General features: G+C 35.9%; 1 protein-coding gene across 2 annotated transcripts in view; it reads left to right on the top strand.

The window, feature by feature from the left end:
• SREK1 (splicing regulatory glutamic acid and lysine rich protein 1) overlaps positions 1–17,015 on the top strand; it is a 33,695-nt gene extending 16,680 nt beyond the window's left edge. For both annotated transcript variants that reach the window (XM_053931387.1, XM_053931388.1), the window contains 7 exons: positions 556–686; positions 2,099–2,213; positions 5,031–5,150; positions 7,391–7,888; positions 12,946–13,041; positions 13,513–13,648; positions 14,697–17,015. In XM_053931387.1, the coding sequence (XP_053787362.1) occupies positions 556–686; positions 2,099–2,213; positions 5,031–5,150; positions 7,391–7,888; positions 12,946–13,041; positions 13,513–13,648; positions 14,697–14,849 (1,249 nt within the window). In that variant the 3' untranslated portion in view covers positions 14,850–17,015. The remainder of the gene's footprint in view (positions 1–555; positions 687–2,098; positions 2,214–5,030; positions 5,151–7,390; positions 7,889–12,945; positions 13,042–13,512; positions 13,649–14,696) is intronic.
• The last annotated feature ends 6,494 nt before the right edge of the window (positions 17,016–23,509 follow it).

The raw sequence follows: 23,509 nt of genomic DNA, 5'->3' as shown, positions 1-23,509 counted from the left end.
TGTTGAATGAGATATTTGTTTGTGTCGTTATACACACATTTATGACTTATGTGTAGCAAAATGCTGTGACTAGTATTTTTTCAGTATGTGGACCTGTTAACAAACCAAAACATTTTTATCAACTCCAGTTTCACAGTTTGGCATAAATTTCTCTCAATGGAATACATATAGCATTGAGTAAAATACATTTATATGAATCTTGAGGTAGTGTAAGCTATAACAGTGAAAAAATCTTTGATGTCCATAGCACTAATTAAGTTTTCAGTATGATGTGTATGTAGTTAGTAGGTGTTAATGTGAAGATTTGATCTGAAATAGAGAAGTAACTTCCTGGACTTCTACTAAAAATATTGCAACATAAGAATACTGTTCTGCCTTTCTTTAAAAATGGTACAATTTCAAAGTAATAAAAGATACTTTGGATACTTGGAACAGATGGGTGTTCTACTAAAGTTTTAAGTTTTAATTTTATACAAATTTGAGATGTTTTCCTGTTTTTCATTTGCCCTGTTCAAATCTTTAAGAATGAAAGATTTTTGTTTTTCTTTAACTTAGGATAAATCACTCCAATAATGCAATAGTGAAACCTCCTGAAATGACACCACAAGCTGCTGCCAAGGAGCTAGAAGAAGTGATGAAGAGGGTAAGGGAAGCCCAGTCTTTTATATCTGCTGCTATTGAGCCAGGTAGGTATATTGTGTTAATTACTGAACAGGCACATCCTGTGTTTACCTTGGTACACATTTCTAAGAGTATTTTCAGACACAAGAGAAGGGTATCCAGAAGTATTCAGTACATGCTGGGGGGAAGAAACCAAAATAATCAAAATTCTGTTCATGCATCTAAGAAGTGGACTGAAGCTTTTTATTTCATCATGTGTTTTCAGATACATGTTCACTGAATGTTTTCAAACATGCAAATTTGATACTAAATCCATACTTAATGATGGCACTCTTTAAGTTAAGAGCACTTGACAACGTTTAAAAGAAAATGCTTTCTATTTTTTGTTGTCCTTTAGCACCCATTAGTGCCATAGTTTTACGATCAGCATTAGCTAGCATGGTTCAGAAAGCAGTAATACTATGCTTTACTTATCTATGTTTAGCAGGATAATTTGGTTTCTTTTTCATGGTGCCTAAAGGCTGTATGCATCCTCAAAGCAAATGGGATCAGAGGATGAATCTGGGATAAATATTAACATATTGTAAAGGACTTCTTTTCATCCAGTTCCCTGTTCCCTGTTAACACTGATATGCCAGCTCAAGGAGGAAGGTGATGTTGTGTTGAGAGGTTAGACAGACATTCCAGTGGTGATTTATACTGGCTTAAACTGATTGCAAAACCATAGCATAAAAAAAATCTCAACTTCGTAAACTTCCTGCTGCTTTTTGTCATTGCCATTCTTCTTCCTAACAAACCAGATACTGTCTAGTGTTGGGTAGATAGTGGGGAGTCTTGATGGTTTTTTGAGGGGGGGAATAATTTTCTGTTGTGTTTTTTGGTTAGAAGTAAAATAACTCTACCACTTTATCACTGTTAAGCAACAGAATAACAATTAGACTCTGAGCTGTGGTGAGCTCACTGTTTAGGTTTCTGTTGACTTTCTTGCCTTCAGTCAGACTTTTCAGCCTCTTCTGTTCTTCCTTTCCTCCTACGAAACAATGAGGAATAAAACTTCAGTATTTGTACAGTTTGAAATATCTAAAAATACAGACAGTAATTCTTATATTTTATTCTTGTTTTCAAAATTATGCCCTCTAAATTTACTCTATTCTTCTCAAGTTATTAAAAAAAAAAAGGTAATTATATTAACTAAATAGAGCAAAAGGAGGACGTGTTATGATCTTGTGCATTGTGGCAGCAACATAAATCACATTCGTAGTAGAGCTAGCTGTTTATAATTATCTGGTTTATGTGTACTACTGCAGGATGGCTGCACTCAATGAGTATATGCAATGACTTTCTTGGATGTTTCTGAAGGATATTTGCAAAGAAGGAAGATGTGTAATATATGTGGTACATTCCACTTGTGCCAGATTGTTAACTGGTATCTTTAAATGTTCTGAGCTTACACTGCAAAGTGGTTTTTCCCTCTCAGAGTCTGGAAAGAGCAGTGAAAGAAAAGGCGGTCGATCTCGTTCCCATTCTCGTTCAGAATCCAGGTCTAGCTCAAAATCCCGATCCAGAAGGAAAAGATCACACTCAAAACACAGGTAGGTATGCTTTTTGTTTCAGACTAAATCATATTGGGATTTTTGCAAGGTGCTGGTTACTGATATTTTTAGTTATAGACAAGTATTGCTATAGAGATTACTAACTTGCACCCAGAAGATCAGCATAACCAGAAACTTTGTCTCTGAATAGATACTCTTTTCCTCTAAACCCTAAATATTTATAGGATTACTTTCACTTTAAACATTCTAGAAGGCACTTCCTGTGTCACGTAAAAAGTTCTGTGGATTTTTTGTACATTTTATGTTTTTGTACATTAGGCTATGTAGCCAAATATCATTTTGTGACCTGTATTTTATAGAGAAACCTGCATTTTGTGGATGAAGCATATAATTTACTGGTAATACCTGAACAGATAGGTTGGCTGGTTTTTTTGGCTGGTTTTTTGGTATTGTCCTCAACTTCTAAGCAGTGAGTTAATTTCATCCTGTAAATGTGAAGTTATGTTTTTAAAAAGCATATGGAAAAGGTTTCAGGGGCAGTTTTTTATTTGTCAGGTTTTATTTGCTTTGCTAAATTTGTTCAGTTCTGAAACAGAAAATTATTAGATCATTCTCAAAGATTAAGGTTTTTTTTCTGTGAATGAAACATAGAACTTGTTCTGTGAGAATTATAAGGCTTCCCAAAATGGTCCAGATTCTTTCAATGTCAGGAGTATATTCTGAGAACCTAGGCAAATCAATCTAAAGATACTTGGCTAAGGATAAAAAAAAGCCCCACAATTTGGAATGTTATTTGATTGCTTACACTTTTAAAAGGTGGGTGGTGTCCATATTGCAGCAACAGCTCTGAGGCATCCTTTCATTCATGTCTTCAAACAAGGCTACTAGGATACTTTTAAATACAGAAAATCTGGTGAGAGGGAATTATCATCAATTTTACTATCAAATAAATGTGATACAAATGCAGGCTTCAGTTTTGCAACAGTAGAGAACCACAGCACATGTTTTCTAGTGACTTCAAAATGTTAGGTACTTTTTAATGCAAGAAGGACCCTTTGGTCACTTCCTTATTGCTTGCTTTTCTGCTATGTCCCTAACTCAAGGCATAATTGAAAAACAAACTGGTTTTTGTTCAACAATGCAGTAATTTAAGTACTATGTTGTATTAGCACAAACCAAGTGGAATTTTAGAAGACAAGCTTTTCTTTTTTTAAATGCAGAAAACCTGTTCCTTAAACAAATGTTATTATATTTTTTGTTTTGTTAAATTGTTTAATATTGCTACTGCCAGTTTTGAGAACATGCTGAAAAAAAGCCAGTCTGACCTGTTGAGGCAGCCTCATCCATAAAAATAATCTATGCTTACTGCTTCCCTGTTTCACTGTTTTATATAACATCATTTTTGTCTCTGTGACATAAAATGTATTGGAGGTTGTGCTTTGATTCTGTTGCAATAAATTGGACTTGCAGATGATTTGTATTTATCTGCTGATAAGGAAAACAAAGCTGTAGGTAAAAAATGGCTTCCCCTCTTCTTGGTATATTTTACTATGCTGTTTGGAACTACCTAAAAACAGGGGCCAGACAAAATTAAGGGAATAAAAAGTGATTATATTTATTGAAGGGCCTCCACATACATTTAGGGCAGACAAAGCTCCGCCCCCAGGGGCTACACCCAAAGTGGACAGCGGGTCACGGGTTTTCACACTTCTGTAAGTTTGGTTCCTTTGCATACTGGGGGTTAATCTTCCAATTACAGTTTCAGGTAATGAAGTCATTTACCCCAAGTTTATTCTCCCCCTAACTCACTTTTGTTTACATTTCTTGGGGCCTGAGAAAATAAGGTGTCCTTGATTCCCAGGCCTGGAAAGGAATTGTTTTGACTGATCAAAATGGGAGATCAGTAGCTAACACTCTATATGGAGTTATACACTAAAAAATTGCAGGATTACAAATGTATGAAAAATATAACAGCTAAAATCCTGAGGCATCGTTAAACTGTGTGCCTTGAGCTGTGGAAGGTAGGTGCAGTTGTTACTTTTTGTACTTCACAGTTCTTTAGGTTTTATTCAGTAATATTTATGATCTTTCTGTCTATGGTAAGTTAAACTTTGTGGTGCCTTGGGAAGCAAAGTATCCAATGATGTGGTTTTTTGAAACTTAACATGCAAATTCAACTTTTTATTTTTGTTTCCCTGGGGAAAAAGGTCTTCCAGAAATTAACGAGTATTTTGGAAAAAAAATTTAAAGTGCTATTCATCAAACCTGCATAAGAGCATAAGACTTTTTTTTTTTTTTTTTAATCAGAGTATCTACACTTTAATTACAACTGAAATCTATGCTAACAGATCTTTTTATCTGGAAAGGTAACTTGACTTTATGAATTTAAATTATAAGAATGGAGAACAGAGCAAAAAGAGATTGTTGCAGCCAAAGTCCTCTTTCTTTGAGGACTGAGATTTCAGTAAGTGCTTGGGCCTGGAATGGAAATAAAATGTAATTAATTATTTTTACAATCTGCTAGAAATTGCCAATCAGATTTTGTGCAGTGTCATTTCATAAAGACACCTGTTGTAAATTACAGTAACTTCTATTTTCCAGATTCATGGAAATTATTATGAAACACTGGTATAATTTAAATGGTTTCAAAGTAGAGCATGTTACACATGGTGAAGCATAAAGTATCCGTGTTTGCAAAAACATTTACAGACGGTATGTTATCAAGGTGTCATTCTTGAAGGTGTCAGATAATACTTTGTGGTGACACAACACACGTATACTGTCGTTTTATTGGTTGACTTTATTTGTATGAAGTTTCCATATTAAAATATTTTTCTTCTGGCATTCTTCGTTTAGAAGTAGATCTGGCAACAGATCTCTCTCAAGACACAAGGACAGACGCAGATCCCGAAGTCCTCTGAAGAAACGGTCTAGATCTACGGAAAGACGGAAATCAAGAAGTCGCTCTCGTTCTCGGTGAGTTCTGTTCCACAAAATGGTACTGTTAGCTCAGAATACAGTTTTTGAAAAAAAATTTAATAAAGCTTTTATGTTTCTGTAAAGGGTGGAGTCTCATCTGTGGGACAAAAAGACAAATTTTAATACTGAATATAGTAGTTTTGGCTAGGATAGAGTTAACTATCTTTCTTGTAGCCTGTAGGGTGCCTCCAGGGGTTAAATGATCGTGATGAGGCACTTAAACTTTCATAGCTTGGATGTTAGTACAAATGTAGATGAGACTGACTGAAAAGAGTAATTTTATCAGACTAAAACCAATAGTTAAGGAATATCCTCTGTAGCTTGTGAACCTGCTAAAAATGGATAGTGCTTGTTTGATGTGTATCTTTTGAGAAGGTTGAATTCAGACTGACCTTTATCCTGTATTGTGAGAATATGTGTAAAGTTCTTGTGCATAACCGTTTATTTTCATCTTTGACTTTTCTTGTTTGTCAAACAACAAGAATGCATGTGTCAGTTGTATGGCATATATGTGTTTCAGGATGTAATTAATATGTATATTTTATCTAGTTTATTAGTTTTTATGTCTGATCATCTAATTACTAAACTGTAACATTTTAACAAGATCATAGCATAATTTTTAGGGATGAAGTAGTGAATAAGCTCAAACCAAAAGTGCCTGTGAAAATAGCTTCATGAATAGAAGTCTTGGTATGTTCTTAGTTTCATTTCTGTAATTCCCCTGATTTATTTGTAGGGAGATCTGTACTTAGGTTGTGCAGCTGCCTCTTGTTCTATGAGACAAGTTTTGTGGGAAAGACAGCTGCAGATCTGTGAACCTATGTGGGAACAAAACTAGGCTGCATAGCTGGCTGGGTTTTATTGGTGGATCCTTTTGATGGTTTCTGTTTTCTGGAGCTTCTTGAGACATCTGCTCACTGGAAGGGGAGAGCCCAATGAAATCTCTGATAAATTAACTAGACATTTCTTGGGAGGCTGTAAGGCTGGTATTGTGGGGACTGTGCACTCTTTCATCTTCATAATGTTATATTCCATCTGAGACTCCTAATGAAGTACTTGACAGAACCTGATGGGAATCAAAGTTGTCAGGCTGTAGAGGATACAACAGTCTGCTGTTTATTTGCAGTTGAGAAGGAGATACAGCCAAACACTTCTTCAATTTGAGGAAAGTTTGAGTGCTTAGGACCTTTCATATGTGAAGGAGTCTCTTTTAGAATATGTAAAAATCTAGAATAGATACCAATAGATACCAGCTAACTTCTGCCAGTCTGGTGGTTCTTGACACAATAAGGCCTGCTAATCAATTTTTCCTCTACCTCTTTCTCCTGTTTCTCTCTCTGAACAATCGTTCTTTCATTATGTGTCTCTGTACTAGAGGGACAAGATGGAGTCTTGCATTTTCAAATAGTACTATACTAAAATGTAATCCTCCAGCCAAAGCTGTTACCTAATTAGTTTTTGTTTGACTTGATAACTTGAACATCAGATGGAATTTTCCTCACTGTTCTTTTTATGAACATGTATCATATTTGCTGTCCCAAAGAAGCTATTTTCCTTTCTTCTGTTTTTACTGCATTAGCATTTTTCAGTAATTCTCAAATTCCTACTGACATTATGGATGGTTGAATTGTTTTGATTAAGTTTTGATCTTATATTTGCCTTTTAAGGGAATCCGGTGACATTTTATCCATGTTGTCTTTTTTTTTCTATGTATTAAGTGTTGTTGGATTGCCAAGCAGTTCAAGGATATTTGTGTGAGAAAAAACTGTAGAATATAAAGACTTCTGTCAGTCAGCTGTCAGTATTCATTTGGCAGTGATTAATCTGAAGGCCATTTTATTTGGATATATTTTAGTAAAGAGTAGATTTACAGATTGTAGAGTTTGTCTCTCCTGACAAAGTATAGAAAATTTATGTATGTATAATTACATAACTGTGAGGTGAAAAGACACATTCTCTCCAAACATAGTAGCATCACTTGGAAGATAGTGGTTTGATTTGGTTTTGGCCTCCCCTTCTCCAGTTGGGTTTCCAAATTCTTCCTAGCTGTACATAGCTGTTTATTTCCTAGCTATATGTAGCTTTCCGTTATTATGAACAGGGGTGAAAAATTAAAATATTGAAGAATTACTATTTTTTAACAGATTCATTATCTTGATGTACATTAAAAAGTTAGTTGTAATTTTAATTGGAAAGTTCAAAGATGAATTAATGGGTTTGTGTTTGGCTTTTCACAGGGACAAGAAAAGAGACAAAGAAAAGATCAAGGAAAAAGAAAAGGCCAAAGAAAAAGAGAAAGACAGAGACCGAGACAAGGAGAAGGATAGGGATCGAGACAAAGACAGGGAAAGAGAGCGAGATAAAGAGAGAAATAGGGAGAAGGACAAGGAGAGAGATAAAGATCGAAGCAAAGATAGAGAGAGAGCCCGAGACAAAGACAGGGACAAGGATAAAGATAAGGAAAAGGAAAAAGATAAAGATAAGGAAAAAGACAAGGAAGAGGTAGATCAGAACAAAGAAAAAGAAGATACTGAGAAGGACAGAGAGAAGATTAAGGACAAGGAGGGAGATAAGGACAAAGGAGGGGACAAAGAAAAGGACAGAGATAAGGAAAAAGATGGGGATAAGGAGAAGGAGCGAGAAAAAGAGAGAGATGATAAAAAGAAGAAAGATAAGAGATCCCGAACACCCCCAAGAAGCTATAGCTCTTCAAGAAGATCTCGTAGCTCCAGCAGGTTTGTTTAGCATTTATCATGCTTTTTTTTTTTTTTTTTTTTTTTGACTTGTTAGTTCAGCGAGGTACCATCCTAATTTTTATGTATTGATGCCACCATAGCTCTTTGTATTATTTCTTCATAGATTTTCCTTTAAAGTAACATCTATTATAAAAAGCTCTATATTATGCCTGATGTAGCAGAGTTTCTTGTTGGGCTGCTGGTGGTTGACTTTCACGTAACCATATTGTATGAACCTTGAGGACAATAATGAGATTATTCTTGTGCCAGTTCTGTATGTTACAGACAGCCAAAAGTTCTGACCAACATCACACACATTATCTTTGCCCTGATGAAAGTTTGAGTAACTGTTACATAGTTCTTTCATTATTTACATACTGCAGCATTTTGGTCTGTAGATCTTGCAAACGGTTGTTTTCTAATACTTGTGTCTCTTTGGCTGGATGACTGAACTGCAAGAAGCAAGCATGTAGGTTGGCTGGCTAGCCTTTCACGAGGTAAATGTATCTCAATTGGAAGAGACAGATGTATTGTTTATATGACGCCCAGGTGTAAGTTAAAAGTATAACATTCCTTAACACTACTGACAGTAAGCAGGAAAACAAAGATAATGTGGCTGTTGGTTTTGGCTCTGAGGGAAGCCTAACTGGCAGGAAGTCTGGATAAATTCGTTACAGCAGAAAGAGGCTGTGAGATGATAAACAATCTCTGTAAGCAAGCTCAGGGCATATTCTAAAAGCATTACATCTAAGTTAAGTTTAGAAGCATTGGTGGATAAGGTCCTTTCTGTTACATCAGGAATTAGGGACTTCAGTAGTATTGTATCAGATTTAAACACCAAATTATATCTGTAACCTCGAGATAATGAAATGCTGAATGAGTTGGACAGGTTCTACCTATTGTAATAGTTTCACGCAGACCTTCTCTAGTCCTCAAAATTCATCAGTTCAGGGTTCATAGAAGGCAAAAAAGGGTGTAATAGTTTCTGAACACTGTGTTTGTGTTACGAGGTTTATGGGCAAAATATTGTTTCTTCATTAAGCATATGCAGCTTCCTATTTAAATGTCTGGAAGACTCACATAGAGATACTTCTGTCAGCTTTGAAACCATTTTTTTTCAGTCCATAGGCCTCAGAGTTTTGAATTGGATAAGTGCATAAAAATATGTAAGGGTTTTGCAATATGTATCTTACATAGGAGCCTTGGTGGAAAGCCAGGCTCCTAGTGCCAAATAGCAAGTGTAGTTAAATTGATGTTAACAAAAAACTCATATTCTAGTTTGCAATAATTTTGCTCCCCCTTAGGAATCTTACTAGTTAAGAAATCGCTGTGGGAAGGCTCCAATGTCATGTACTTGAGCATGGAATTCTTGTGAAAATTAGTGCATTTCTTCTAGTGCAGTCAAAGTCCAAAGGGTACTTTGGTATAATACAGATATTGTTAATCAAGGGTAGTGTTCTTTTGAAGCTGGAAGATAAGAAAATACACTTTTTATTATGCATTTCCAATTTTTTTCAGATATAACTATCCTTAGAGCATCAGTGCAGAGGCCAATACCTGTGAATGTTGTTATCAGAGGCTTAGACAGTGGGACAGAGTGCATCCTCTGTAGCTTTGCAAACAGCAGAGAAGCAGCTGGGGGGGGAGGCTGATCTGCCATTAGAGAAACCTTAGCAGATGGGAGAAATGGGCTGATAGTCATCTCATGGACTTGAACAAAGAGAAAGGACACATCCTACACCCAGCCAGAAATAATGCCATTGCACCAGTATAGCATGGGGACTTGCTGGCTGCCATGTCTTTGCAGCCAAGGAAGGCAGCAATGTTGTTAGTAGGTCAAGAAAGGTAATTCTTTCCCTCTTCTGGTGAGGACACATTTAGGATCCTTTTCTGGGCTTCGCATTACAAGAGGTGTGCAGATGTACTGGAGCGAGTCCAGTGAAGGACCACGAAGCTGATGAAGGACTTGGAGCTTCCTTCTTACAAGGGAATACTGAGGAATCTGGGATTGTTTAGCTTGGAAAAGAGAAGGCTGAGGAGCATCTTACCAATATGTATGAATATCAGATAAGAGCTTGAAGAAGACAGAGCCAGCAGAGGCCTGTGACAATTAAGAGGTGACAGGCACATATTGACCTATGGGAAATAAAGGTTTTTTTTTCCTAGTGTTGAAGTTGTGGTTTTGCTTGGCAGACTGGAACCAGTTACTTCAAGGGATTGTCTCTTCCAGCCAAAAATCTGACTGGGTATGGCCCTGAATAACATACTATGATTGACCCTCTTGTAAGGTGGGGAAGGGATAGGTTGGACTAAGTGATCTTCAGAGGGTTCTTCCAATCTCAGTAATGTCATTTACTTTTTATACTGAGTAGGTTAGGTTATGTTAGGGGTCTTTCTTTGGTGATGGACATTGCATAGTTGAAATGGTTGCAGACTTTTCCAGTGAAGATCATTCAACAGATGGATATTTCAATTGCCTGAATTTCAGTACAGTAGTTGACTGCTGATCATGTAAAATGTGAAATATAAGTATAAACATAAAATATTGGGCAAATAGTCATCTTTTTGGAGAAGAAGTGAAGGTGGAATAAGACATACAGGACCTTCTAAGAACTAAATGGCAGCTGATCTTGCTTTGCTGACTTGCTTTGCTCACAGGTACTGGAAATAAGATGGTTATTTGTGATTCCTAGCTGAAAGAAGAGACAGACCAGGGGAAGTGAAATCGGTTGGAAAAGGAGCTATCTTACAGGCTAGCAGAGCCAGTAGCACCAGATGGCATACAGAATGTTATTTCCCTGTATAATTAAGAGACATAAGATCACTATCAAAGCATTCAGAACTTGTTTTTCTTAAATTCTGCTGTTAATATTGTGTAAGACATTTAATTAAATGGGTGCACAAAAATCTTCTAATGTACAAGTGTAATAGAGATGAGAAGAGATGCAGTGAAACGCAGTTATATTTCTTCAACTTGAAATAAGGAAAGCAGAAACTGAAAATAAAATTTAATGAATAAGCAGTTTCTAGTTTCAACACAATTGCTGAAGCACTTGATTTGCAGGTACATAATGCTGGAAAGCAGAACTAAGTGAGAATGTATTCAGTGTAGCCAAAGTGACAGCACTGAGAGAGAGTGATCAATTTCCAGTATCCTTAATTAAATAAAGGTGATGATCAATGTGGAGATGTTCAAAATGCATGTTAAGTAGTGAACAGCTGATGAGTGATTGGTATTTACTACACAATTTTGAGGCTATTTTGTATTTTTAGTTTATCAAAGATAAATCAAAAGCTTGCTGAACTAAATACTTTAGAAATCTTGTCCTGTGCAGCTTCAGGAGGTCACTGTATTTGTTTTGATTGAAAGAGAGTTAATTTTCTTACTAGCAGCTGGTACAGTGCTGGAGTTTTCCTTGCTTTCCTGCTTATTTCCCTCCCCTGGTGGGGTGGGGCTATGGAAGTTGATGGGCAAAGGGGGCAAAAGAAGGCAGGGAATAAGCAAATGCCACTTGGGACTTAGTTGTCATCTGAGGTTAAACCATGACAGTTCTTTTTTGACTTTTTTTTCCCTCACCAGTCCCTCCCTTGCTCATCCTTGTCATGCTCTGCCAGGCTCTGTTTTGAGAGTTCAGGAAAGAACACATTAGTAATTGAAACAAAATAAAATAATTATAGTAACAGTAGTAATTGTAATGGAAAGGACAGAGAGGGATAAAGCCCAAGAGAAACAAATGATGCATTACACAATCACTCACCTCTCTGACTTTTGGCCAGTTGGGTCAGTTCTCCTGGTCATCCTCCCTTGCAGTGTCTTGTGTACCTGTTTGCTGGTAGGGCATGGGAAACAAATGTCCTTTGTTTTAGGATAAGTAACAACTAAAACATCAGTATATTATCAACATCATTCTCATTCTGAATCCAAAATACAGCACCGTTCTCGTTGCTAGAAAGAAAATTATCAGGACAGTCACAGTAGATGGTATATTGAGTATCACTATGGATTGGTACTCTGATAGGTCAGAATATGAATCCATATAGTGATACTGGCTACAATTTAAATATCCTTTTGTTACTTATCTAATAAGTGTTGATTTCTTGGCTTTTCTATATATTGAAGATTTAAATAGTCACAAATTGCAAAAGCTGTTTTGTAAAAAAAAAAATGTAGCTCATCTGCTGTATCTAGAAGTAAGTTTTAAACGTCCCTCTTTTTCTTCAGTTGTTCTTCCAGTATGCTTTTCCTGCTTTACAAAGAGTTGATAGGAAAAAAGTAATCTTATTTTGATAGATGGCTTCTGCATTTATGTTAAATGAAGTTGTACTGACTCAGTTTTTGCTTTAATTTATATAGTATAAATGACCAGTTATTTCATGTTTTGTTATATTCAAGATCAGACTCCATAAGGACTTCAGGAAATTCCATTTAGCTATGTATAACAGTTTCTTTGTAAAACACTTCAAGCTCTTCCATGTGTTACAGAATGATGACATTCTGTTTGCTAAGCAAGGACCACTAGAGAAACAATAGATTTTATTTATTCTGACTTTGACTACAGCTTGGGCTTCATTTTGCACTGTTTTCTTCTAAACGAACTAATTCTAGCTCATACATTTAGGAATTAAATTTCAGTCAGGTTAAACTGAAGTTGCAGTGATCTTCAGGTTGTAAAGTTATGAAATTCATATTGCTCAAGTTATACCTTTTGTCTTAATATGGCTCTTCATTCAATTGAGTTATTTTCCTGACTGAAGAAACTCAACTGATACAGTATTACTGACTTCAGTGTGTTTTCATTGTTACCAAGCATATAAGGATTGTAAAAAAATTTTTGAAAGGGCATATTTTTCTTCTTGCATTGGCCTTGCCTTTACCACTAAACTGAAGCATACAGATTTTTTTTTTTTTTTTAGTTTGTACAGTTCATATTTTGTTGGTAATATAGACTGTTAAATTCAGTGAATATGTTTAGATCATTGAAAGAGCTTTCTCTTTTTATATCCTTTGAGTTTATTATTTTTGGATTTTGATGATAATGAATTACTTGGTCCCGCAGAGAAAGGCGTAAAAGGAAGAGCAGAAGTCCCTCCAAATCTCCTAAAACATCAAAAACAGCAAAAAGAAAGTCTTCACGAACTCCTTCTCCAAGAAGGTCAGTTTGATGTAAGCACAGAAGTTAATGATCAGTGAAGAAGGAAGAATTTATAGTACTTTCACTGTTTACTGCCTTTGCGCTAGTGATTTCAGATGATTTCAGTTGGTCAGTATGATTCAGTTTTAATTTAAAACTAACTCAGAACTTTAACCAATTTGAGCTCCGGTGTTCTTTCAATGACATAGTTTCAAATCAACCAGCATTGCAAATTGCTTCAAATCAATAAAATCCCTTCATCTGATACAGATTAAATTGGTTTTTTCTTTGTTAATACAGTATGTGGTGGTTGTGTGAACTGTTTAGCTCTCTTCAGCCAAAAAAATGCCATTGTCTTTGCAAAAGGATTTTTGGTTAAATTTTGGCATGTTTTTTGAAAACCCATGCTGGGTGTTTAGTTTGCAGTCAAATGGTTTGAAGTTTGTTGTAGTTGGATCAAATTCTAATTTGAATTAAAAATTTCTTAAACAGAAACAAGAAAGAAAAAAAAAGAGAAAGAGATACAAATAATGAAAGAAGAGAAAGAGAGCGCTCCACTTCAAAGAAAAAAAGTAGTAAAGAAAAAGAGGGAAAGGAGAAATCTGACAAAAGCACCACTACTTTGAAGGTAAGTTTGTGTGACCAAGTGATCAGCAGAATGAAGAGGTAGTGAAGCCATTACTGAAATTCTCTGTCTACTTTCTCTTTGTTTTACTCCTTTCTCCTATTTCTCCTGTTCTTACCAAATTAGTGCTGCTTGAGTTCAGTATTTGCTAGTTGGGGTTAGTAGGCCAGTTTAAGTCTAGATATTTGATCTTCAGCTGACCTATTGGAGTTTGTGTGCTTAGGTTACAGAAACACCTTGTTTCTCTTTCGTGTTGGTGCCCTATGTTAGGTCTTGCCTGGCTTCCTACTTTTAGGAGCAGGCAGACTATTGACTAACAAGCAGTATTCAGGGGTGGCTTGATTGTGAAACTGAAAAGATTACTTTTAAAATAAACTCTCACTATGCAGTTCAAACTCTTATTTAATTGGTCCTGGTCTGTATATTGGATTCTGTAAGGGTAAAGTGGAGGAGTTGTGAAAGAGTGGTATAGGATTTTCCCCTGCAAAATAGAAAGTACTGCAATTAAGAAAAGAAATATCTTCAAATTGTTTAATCTTAGAATTTGAATAGCCGCACACCTTTAAAGAGTAGTTAGTTGTGCTCAGAATTACTCAGCTGGTTTAGGTGACTGTTCAAATGCTTGAGGAAGTATCTTACTCAAGAACTCTAAAAATGCATCAGATACCTGATAAAAAATGAGAAAAAATTTAGTCCTGTTCTATTTTAAAAATTGTAATCTTAATTTCTGGAGCTGCTTCTCATACGTTCCATGGTGCTGCTTGTTCTATAACTTTATATATGAGTTTATTTTAGTTCATAAAGACAGATCATTCTATGGCATAATTTCTTGGGTGAGGAGTTGTTATGAGTGCTGAACTTCAGCCAACTGAAAAGCATATTTTGAAAAAAGATGGAGGGGCAAAGAAGCTCACACCTCTATTCTAAAATATGCAGACACAAGATACACATGTAAAACTTGAAACAATAAAATTACTGAGAGTTGGTTGGAAGTCATAGCCTGTAATGCTAAGAATATTATTTTGTTGTCAAATACTTTTATCTTTGGTAGGACAAAGATAACAATAAAGAAGATCAGAATTCAGAAACTGACAAGGAAGTAGACAATAGAGATACACAAAGGACAGATGAAGTCAAGCTACAACAGAATGGGAATTGTCAACCAAATGAGGAAAATCTCTCAATTAAAATGGAAGAGGTTTAAAGCAAAGAATGGACTTCTAATTCAAGTAAGGAATGAAATCCAAAGCATTTTGTTTCCCAGAATGAGGAAGAAAATGTCAAAGCAATCAACCTGAATGTGTTGATAGTACTAGTAGCTCCTCCAGTTCATGTGATAGCTTTGTTGTCTTCTTGCTGTAAAGCAAGAGAGCACAGACCAGTAGTTAATACCATGAAAAGGCAGATGCCATCAGAACTATTCATCTCTGAAAATCCATGCATTTCCATGATGGCTGTACTTGTAAAATGATTTATGTTAAGTTTTGCTATAAGCTGTTACAAATAACTAGAAACTGAAAGATGTAAACCTGTACTTCCCAAAAAAAGCTGAAGATATGCATTGAAGGTTGTTTAAAATACTGCTTGTTGATGACTTCTGGATTGTTTTACCCTGTAGGTTAAAAAAATCCACAAAAACTTTAATGTGTGCTGTTTGATGTGCTTGAAAATGGTGCATAAATATACACACTTTCTTTCCTTGTAAATTACAACTGTGGGGAAAGGGGGTTTTAGCATAAACATGTTTTTACTGTTCTACTGTTCTTATGTTAAATAGATTAGTATGTTTTTCATTTGCTCACTGCTTGAGATTCTTAGGATTTATTATTTAAAATAATTTCTTACTAATATCCTTGAAATTAATATTTCTTATAAAGTATTTGAACAATGCATGCGCTTCTTCTGTTCCTAAAAACATTGCCATGTTATAGATACTAGGTTAGCTTACAGGGTTATTTTGGGGTTGTTTTGTTTTGTTTTCTTTGTCCAAAGAGAAGTGAGCACATCTGTATGATGATACCATAACTTACAGCTTTGTTTTGCAATGTACTGCAGTGTGTCTGTTCAGCTGAGAATAGTACAGGTGCCATTAAGAAAATAAATTTTTCCTTTTTGTTAAAAAAATATGGGAGCACAAGCAGAAGCTTTAGTGCCTTCTTAAAATGTGGTATTTTCTAGAAATGTATACGTGCTGTTACACATTTTTAGCTAAATCTTATATGATCTCTCTTGCTACTTTGCCACCACCATACTGTAGACAAAAATGCAAGTGACTTGCCAGAATGGTTGTTTGATTCATTTGTTAAAATAGTGAAGCTCCATTTTACTTTTATTTTTTATTCTTAGAAGAGATTTATAAATAAGAGAAAAGATGTAATTTAGGGACCACCACTGTACAAAAGTAGTAGCTGAATACAAAGTGTGCTCTCATCACCTGCATCAAAGAAAGCCCTTAAGACATTTAATATACATTTGGATGGCCTTAATTGTTACCTCTCTGTTATTTTCTCTGATACCTGTTTGGTGATATAAAAGGAATGGCATGCAGAGAAATAGGGGATAAATAATTTGAGGAAGAAAGTTCTAATTTATGCAGGGCTTACATAGTAGAGATTCTTTTATCATTTTTTGTAGAGAAAGCATGCAAGAAGAGAATGACAAAACAGGTGGTTTTGTCATGGCAGAACATGGCTTTTGTTCTTTGAAGTAATTTAATCGGTTATATGAGATTTCTGATAAGTTACGCTTTTAAGACATAATTATAGCTAAAATCGTGTAGATTATTTTTACTACAACTTAATGCAATCAAATTATTAATTGCCTTACCTCATGGGAAGTGTTATTTCTTTCAGTTAAAATAAAAAACTAAGTGTATTGCCTGTTTGCTTTCTACTTGTTTTACTTTAGCTCCACATAGTTAGTTTTTTCAGTGGAAGGGAAGCATATTACAGGGAATGAAAACTTTGCCGTACTCCTAAGGTAATGAAATCAAATTTGATTGTGAAGCTGCTTAATCACGCCTCATTTTATGTAAGGTTTAATGTTCTTGCCACTGTGTACATTTAAGGCAACAGAAAATGCTTTACCATGTAAAGTATAGAACAGCCATTTTTGTGATCTTTTAGCCACATGCTGTTGGCTGGTAAACAGCTAATTCTGATAAAAGAATAAAAAATCTGTATGCTTACAGGAAGACTGTGAAAGATTCTGTCTTGCAACAACAGCTGTCTTATTTATGATGTGTAAGTAGCATAGAGCAAAGAGATTGTTTGTATACTTGTTATCTTTGGTACCATTTCACTAATAAAGTAAGTATTTTAGAGGGATGTTTCTACTGGTACATACTTATTAAAGGAGTATTTTTAGACCATCTGGATTTACTCATAGAGCATCTTTTATTTTAAGTGTGGATATTAGTGAAAACATGTATGTATTATTTATGTTTTCTTTGAAAAGCTGAATTTCTCTGTTGGGAAGAACTAGTATTCTTTCAGTGTATCATGTTTTGGCTGGTATTAGTTTGGTTTCTTGAGTTTTATTATCTTGAAATAGCATAGTTCTATGATGTATCAGTTATAAAATATGTGAAGGATTGTGTATACTTAGCTGAGAAATGTGCCTTTGGAAGTTAATAGTTATGGGTGGCAGCCATAACTTACTAGCTAGCTTATCACCTGTGTGAGGCTATATGCAGCACATTGTTATACTGTATATTAATTATGGTTCCCCTACAAAAAGTGTCTTGGGGTTTTTGTTCAGTTGATTTTATTGGTTGGTTTTTTGTTAAGGAAAAAAACCCAACCAAAGCAACCAGCCACCAAACACACATTTCTTCCCCTCCTCGTGTCATATTTTCTTGCAAATGCTGTATTTTCTGGTTTTGTTTTGTAAATACTGTACAGGTATGTGAGGTAGTTATGATCCGTCCATCTCACCAAGTGTTCCTAAAAAGCCACCCCGGAGAACTATTAGTCTAGAAAATGCTTATCTCTGCAGAGGGTAGCTCACTTACAAACTGGTTACATAGCATAGTAATGAAGTTCCAGCCTGCTCCTACAGGACTGAGTGCATCATCCACTGGAAGTGTCCATCTTCATGGGAAGTCCATTGACCTTCATCATTTAACAAGCTTGTGTGATGAGATGCTGTGTCAGATTATCTGGTCTTGCACTTTGTAAATGGGATTAACCTGGGTAGAGGTTTTGAGAAATGTGGTTCATGGTAGCTGTATTGTTTTACATGTAGTTTCATCTGAATCAGCCCTTACTTGAAATGTAAATTGCTGAGAAGAGTAATTACACATTGCCATTTTGCTAAGATCACATAAAGCACATAAGCATAAGTATCCATTAGTGCCCATAGCAGTTTCCCAAGAGGGTTCTGGATTGCATTCTGAAAAGAGAAGGTAGCAGAAGATAATGTGGCGGATCAAAGAGGATGTCAAGCTCAAAACAGATGTGGCTGTGGCTTAGATGATTTCATCAAAGTCAATGGATTTACACAGGTGTGAGGCATGGAATTTTGTTTGCAAACTCCAATAGTAGTATGGTATGTAAAGAATTCTTATGTGTTGAAATTGGGGATTAGGGATTATAAAAGCACTTGGTTAGAAACCAGAAATATATGAAGAATACTTGGGAAATGGGTGAGATGTGGGTTTTGACTATTAGGTAATCACTTGCTAATTTTTTTTATGGCAGTTTTAGATTGCCATAGATAGATAGATTCAGTTACATCTGAACTAGCCTTATGTTAACGGGCTGACAGCAATTTATGTACAGCTTGGATTCTGAAATGAGCTGTGGATGCTTCAGTGCCATTTATGCTGCCAGAATTAAATTCATAGTAGCATGCTTTGCATTAGGTGCTAGTGTTCACTGGCCCAGTTACATTTAAGGCAATACCTGAAATTATGTTGAAACTCTTCAGATCTGTTACGTAGTAGCTTCTCTCTTTTGCCCTTTGCTTGTACTGCTATGTTGTAATAGTTACTAGTTTAGGGAAGTGACTTTTTTTTTTTTTTTAATTGTTGTAAGGAAGAGATAGTAAGTAAATCCTGCTATGTATGTTATAAATTATTGTATGTGTATTGTCAGTCCTTACTTAGTTATTTTCATTGATGAGTATGAACCTTGCAAACAGTAATGCCATAATGGTATGTGTATTGTCTACTTCTAGGTCTGAAGCATCTCTGCACTTTTGTAGTGAAAGAAGATCAGAGCTCATGTATTGTTAGAAGAAAAAAAAAATCCACACAGAATAATCTTGGATTTTTGTAAATGTTAGTGTGATAATAGCATTTTAGTGGTAAAACAGTCTTAAAGATGTGAATTCTGAATCATTATCTGGGACATAATGTTGCTTGGTATTTTCCATTTTATAGCAGTCAAATATCACTTTTGATGTTATCATAATTTTGAACATGAAAATTTGACTTAGTGGCATAAATGCTGAAATCTGTAGATGGCTAAAATCATGTCAATCAGTAGACAGTTCAGAGAGATGTAGTTTTCTCACCAGAGACTGGAGTGTGGAGAATTGAATATATGTAGATATCATTAAGTGCTAGAGCCTAAAGAGAACCTGAAATTTAATTTTGTTTGCATAAACAGAAGTTTTCAGCTTGTAGTTTAGCTTTATTTTTATATGTTGAAAAGTGTAATTAAAATCATATTGAAAACTAAAAGCACTGTACAAAAGGATTTTTTTAATGTAAGAGAACCACACTTTTTAATTCAAGACTGCCTCATATGTAGGTAAGTCCTATTGCAAGATGTGAGCACGTTAGCACAAGGGTTTCTTTTCTATTATCTTGAATGTAATACAGCTTAATAAACTGCTCAATATGTTGGCAGATAATGTCTCTCTAGTTTGAGAAGTGGCAGTTCACACTTCGATTCTGTATTATTTAAGTAAATACTACAGTTGAGTATCTATCTGTCTGTCTACCAGCTTCAGCTTGTTTTCTGAATATGTGAACTCTGACTATCCAAGAGGGCAAAAATTTTTTTTATTGTCATGACAAGGCAGTTTTAAGATTGTCTAACTTAATGCAGGAGAACATGGACAGCAAAAATTAGATTTTAGCTATTTGTACTGTTCTGAAAAGTTTTGGCTTACACCTTTTTGTTACATTTTTTTATGTTCCTCTAGTGTCAAATTTTATGTGAGATCAGAAATTTTTGGTGTACGAAGTGTATTCTATCATAGTTGCTAATGGAATCATTCTTTTTCCATTGAAAAGGCTATGTATGTCTTTTTTGGCCTTGAAAGGCTTGTCAGCAATAGTAAAAGAATAATTTCATCTCCCTTTCACGCAGTTCTTGGTAGTCTTAATGAGGCTGCCAGTTAACTGGCTTTCTTAGAAATCGTTGTTCTGTTCTTTCCTTAGTGCAAAGATTTAGAACTGCTGCTGCACTGATGAGTAAATCTTGGGCCATTTAGAAAGTGCTACTTTGAAAAGCCGTCATTTACATAACAATCAAAGGAATTAATAATTTGGCCCAGAAAGATCGAGAGAGGAATTTAACATTCACAGTTAATGTAGCCTGTTAGTGGGTCCTTTCTGGTATTTTCCCGACTGAAGCCAGAAATCCTCCTTTTTAAACATGATTCTGTGTATCATTTACCAGAAATTTCCAGATCATAGTCTTGGGTTTGCTGTAGCAATACATTGTTTTGAAAGCGTTATCCTTATTGCTGAGAACACAGGCTAGTTGTGTGACCCAAGAGAGAAACCTCCAAGAAAGCTTCAAGCCCCTGAAGGATTGTTGAGGAGATTACAGTGTAGAAACAAAAATATTTAAGCCAGAATCAGTCCTGGAATTTCAGAAAGTATAAGTGTGACAGCTAATGTAGGAAGAGCATCTTCTGGAAGTTAGGCACTGCAGTGTAAAACTCAGTGCTGGAGCACCCCCTTGTGAGCTATCACAGTAAGATTTCAGGTAGTGTGTGAAATACTGCGTATTTAGACACTGAGTGTGCTACACGCTTTGTTACAGCAAGCCTACTACAAAGCACCACTATTTTTAGTACTCTACTGCTACTAACTAATGCAGTAGTAATCTGCCAAAATGCACTGGAAAGTGATGTGTCTACTTACACATTAATAGGAGATATTCCATGTACAGGTGGCTGGGTCTTTTTAGTCATATCTGAAATAGGTTTATTTTGATTTTATGCTCAGTTCATTACCTGGTGCCTTGGACCAACACTCGAGGACTAAAGCTGATGCATTTTGGAGGTTTGCCTTTAATACTTAATTGATTAAATGTATTGTTTGAACTATTTCTTCTGGAGGTGGGAAAGTAAATTAGAATGCCTGACAGCAGGAAGGTGCTTTTATTTAATCTAAGTAAGGAGAAAATTAAGTAAATCAGAACTCTGTAGTCCTTGCTGCAGTGCAGCTTATGACTGCAATGAGTTTTGCCAGCGAAGAAAAGGAACGGGAGCTGTAAGGTTGGATTCTGTAAGATGGCTTTATGCAGAGTACCATGATGCCAGGGTGTAAAACTGGGCCACATGGGCAGCACAGCTGTGAAAAATGCATATTTTATGATTGGCTTTTCACAAATGTTACAATGAATATTATATGTGTAATGTTGGAAAGTTATGCTATATTAATTCTCTCAAGTAGTGTGTTGAATGTATTTTTAGGTTATAACACAATGTTAAAAGAGAAACTATACTATGTAAGATACTTTTTAACTAGCTCAAGAAAGAGATGAGATAATCAAGGAATTCTTCGCACAAAGATAACAATTACTAAATTTTCCAGAGGAGAGGAATTTACGGCTTTCCTTATCAATAGAAATGAACTTCTTCAAGCCTGACTTAGACTCGAAGGCGCCTGGGCATTAACAGAAAGGTTTTGAAATTCATACCAGACGAATTTCTTGTTTTAAATAAAATATATGCATAATCATGAAGTGTTTTGTATATGCAACAGGCTATTGCTTTTAAGGTTATTCCTTTGTTCACAAGGCATGCTTGTGGCTTAAGTGCCCGAGAGCATCCGGACGTCCGTAATTCTTTGCTTTTTATTGTCTTGTAATTGTCCTAACTCTAAATTTTTATTACTCCAATTGTATTACTATTTTTATAACCATTATTATTAAACTTTAAAAATTTTAAAAACTAAGTGATCGGCGTTTTTCACAATTATGGTAGCAGAGGATGGTTTCTAACACCTCTCTGCCGGTGCCTTAGGAGAGTCAGAGTGAGGGAGACGCGTCCTGCCCTGTTAGGCAGCCTCACTGTGCTCCCCTGGTGTGACCGACAGATGCAGGTTAAGATCCGATGGACAAAAGAAGACAATAAAACAAAGAAAAAGGAAGAGATTCCCTACAACCGCGGTAGTTAGCCGCTAAGACTAAAGTGTGCACGAAGAACAAAGACCCAAGGACAAAGGATAGGTAAGTATTTGTTGGGACGGGGCGGATAAAGGGGGGATGAATGTGTGTGAATGAGAGGCGGGCTGGTTACCCAGACCTGCTAAGCGAGAGCGGTAGTCTCTCATGCTGCGTTTCCGTCTTTTTCGCGAGAAAAGCGGCCAGTAAAGAGACGAAGCGAGCGATAAAAAGAGTGAGAGAATCCCGCCCCTCCACCCCAGGGAAACAGTGGGACCCCTTGGTGGGGGAGGAAAATAAGAGGTAATTAATTGGGAAGAAAAAAATAATAAAAGGTAAAAAGAGGGTTTTCTTAGCATAAGCTACTGGGGAAAAATAAAAGGTAAAATGTGTGGGAGGGACCCCTAAAAATTCTGCTGGATTGAGGGATAAGAATGCCCAAGAACATCCAGGATTAAACCTGCTGGGTTGACGGATTAATATTCCAAGAGCATCCAGGGTTGATTCAAACCTGCTGGGTTGAGGGATTAACATTCCAAGAGCACCCAGAATTAAGTTTGCTGGGTTGAGATATTATTATTCGAGAGCACCCAGAATTAAATTTGCTCGGTTGAGATATTAATATTCGAGAGCACCCAGGATTGAGTAAAAATTTTGCCAGTTTGAGGATAAGCCTGAGAGGATCTGGGGTTGGGAACAACACAGCTGGATTGAGGGGTATCCAAGAACACTGAGACTGGCCAGGGACACCTAAAAGTGTAATAGGTGTGTTGAAAAATAAAAGGTACCTTGTTGTTGTGGTTGTTTTGTTGTGTGTGAGAGTAAGTGAAAAATAAAGTTGAGTGAATGTGGATGAATTAAAATATATGTAATGTAGATTGTTTATTTTAAGTTTTATTATAGTTCCTCGGAGGAAAGTGTATTGTATTGAAAAGTAGTGTGAGAAAAAGGTTTTTTGAGAATATAGCCGAAAGAAAAGTGGTATTTAAGTAGTGAGAGGAAAGTGAAAAACAGAGGCAGGGGGTGAATAGATAAGATCTTGAAAAATGGGACAGAAATCCAGGAGTAAAAAATTATCAACAGAGATACCCCAAGATAGTCCCCTGGGAGTTATGTTAATTAGCCAGCTGGGAAAAAAACCCTTGTACAAGAAAAAAGGACAAAGTAAAGATGATACAATTTTGTATGCTTGAATGGCCAACAAAGGAAATAAGATCTGACCACGTTTATTGGCCTAGATATGATTCTTTTGAAAGATGGATATGTCAGGCTCTAAGTGTATTTGTAAACTCAAAGGAACTGTTTAATCCAGAAGAAAGAGAATATGCCACATGTTGGACTGGGGATTTTAGGAAAATAAAAATCTTTAAGGTAGCAGAAATCCCCGAAACAAAACAAAAAAAGAAAAAAAGGGAAAGAGAAGGGAGGGGAGCAAGAGGAAAAGAAAAAGAATGGGATCCTTTAAAAGTTCTACCCCCTCCCTTCCCATTCGTGCCTGCACCACCTGCGGCTCCAG

The sequence above is a fragment of the Vidua chalybeata genome, chromosome Z, assembly GCF_026979565.1.
Source record: "Vidua chalybeata isolate OUT-0048 chromosome Z, bVidCha1 merged haplotype, whole genome shotgun sequence".
Classification (NCBI taxonomy): domain Eukaryota; kingdom Metazoa; phylum Chordata; class Aves; order Passeriformes; family Viduidae; genus Vidua; species Vidua chalybeata.
The sequence above is the reverse complement of the archived record's forward strand: the minus strand, read 5'-3'. Positions and strand labels throughout refer to the sequence as shown.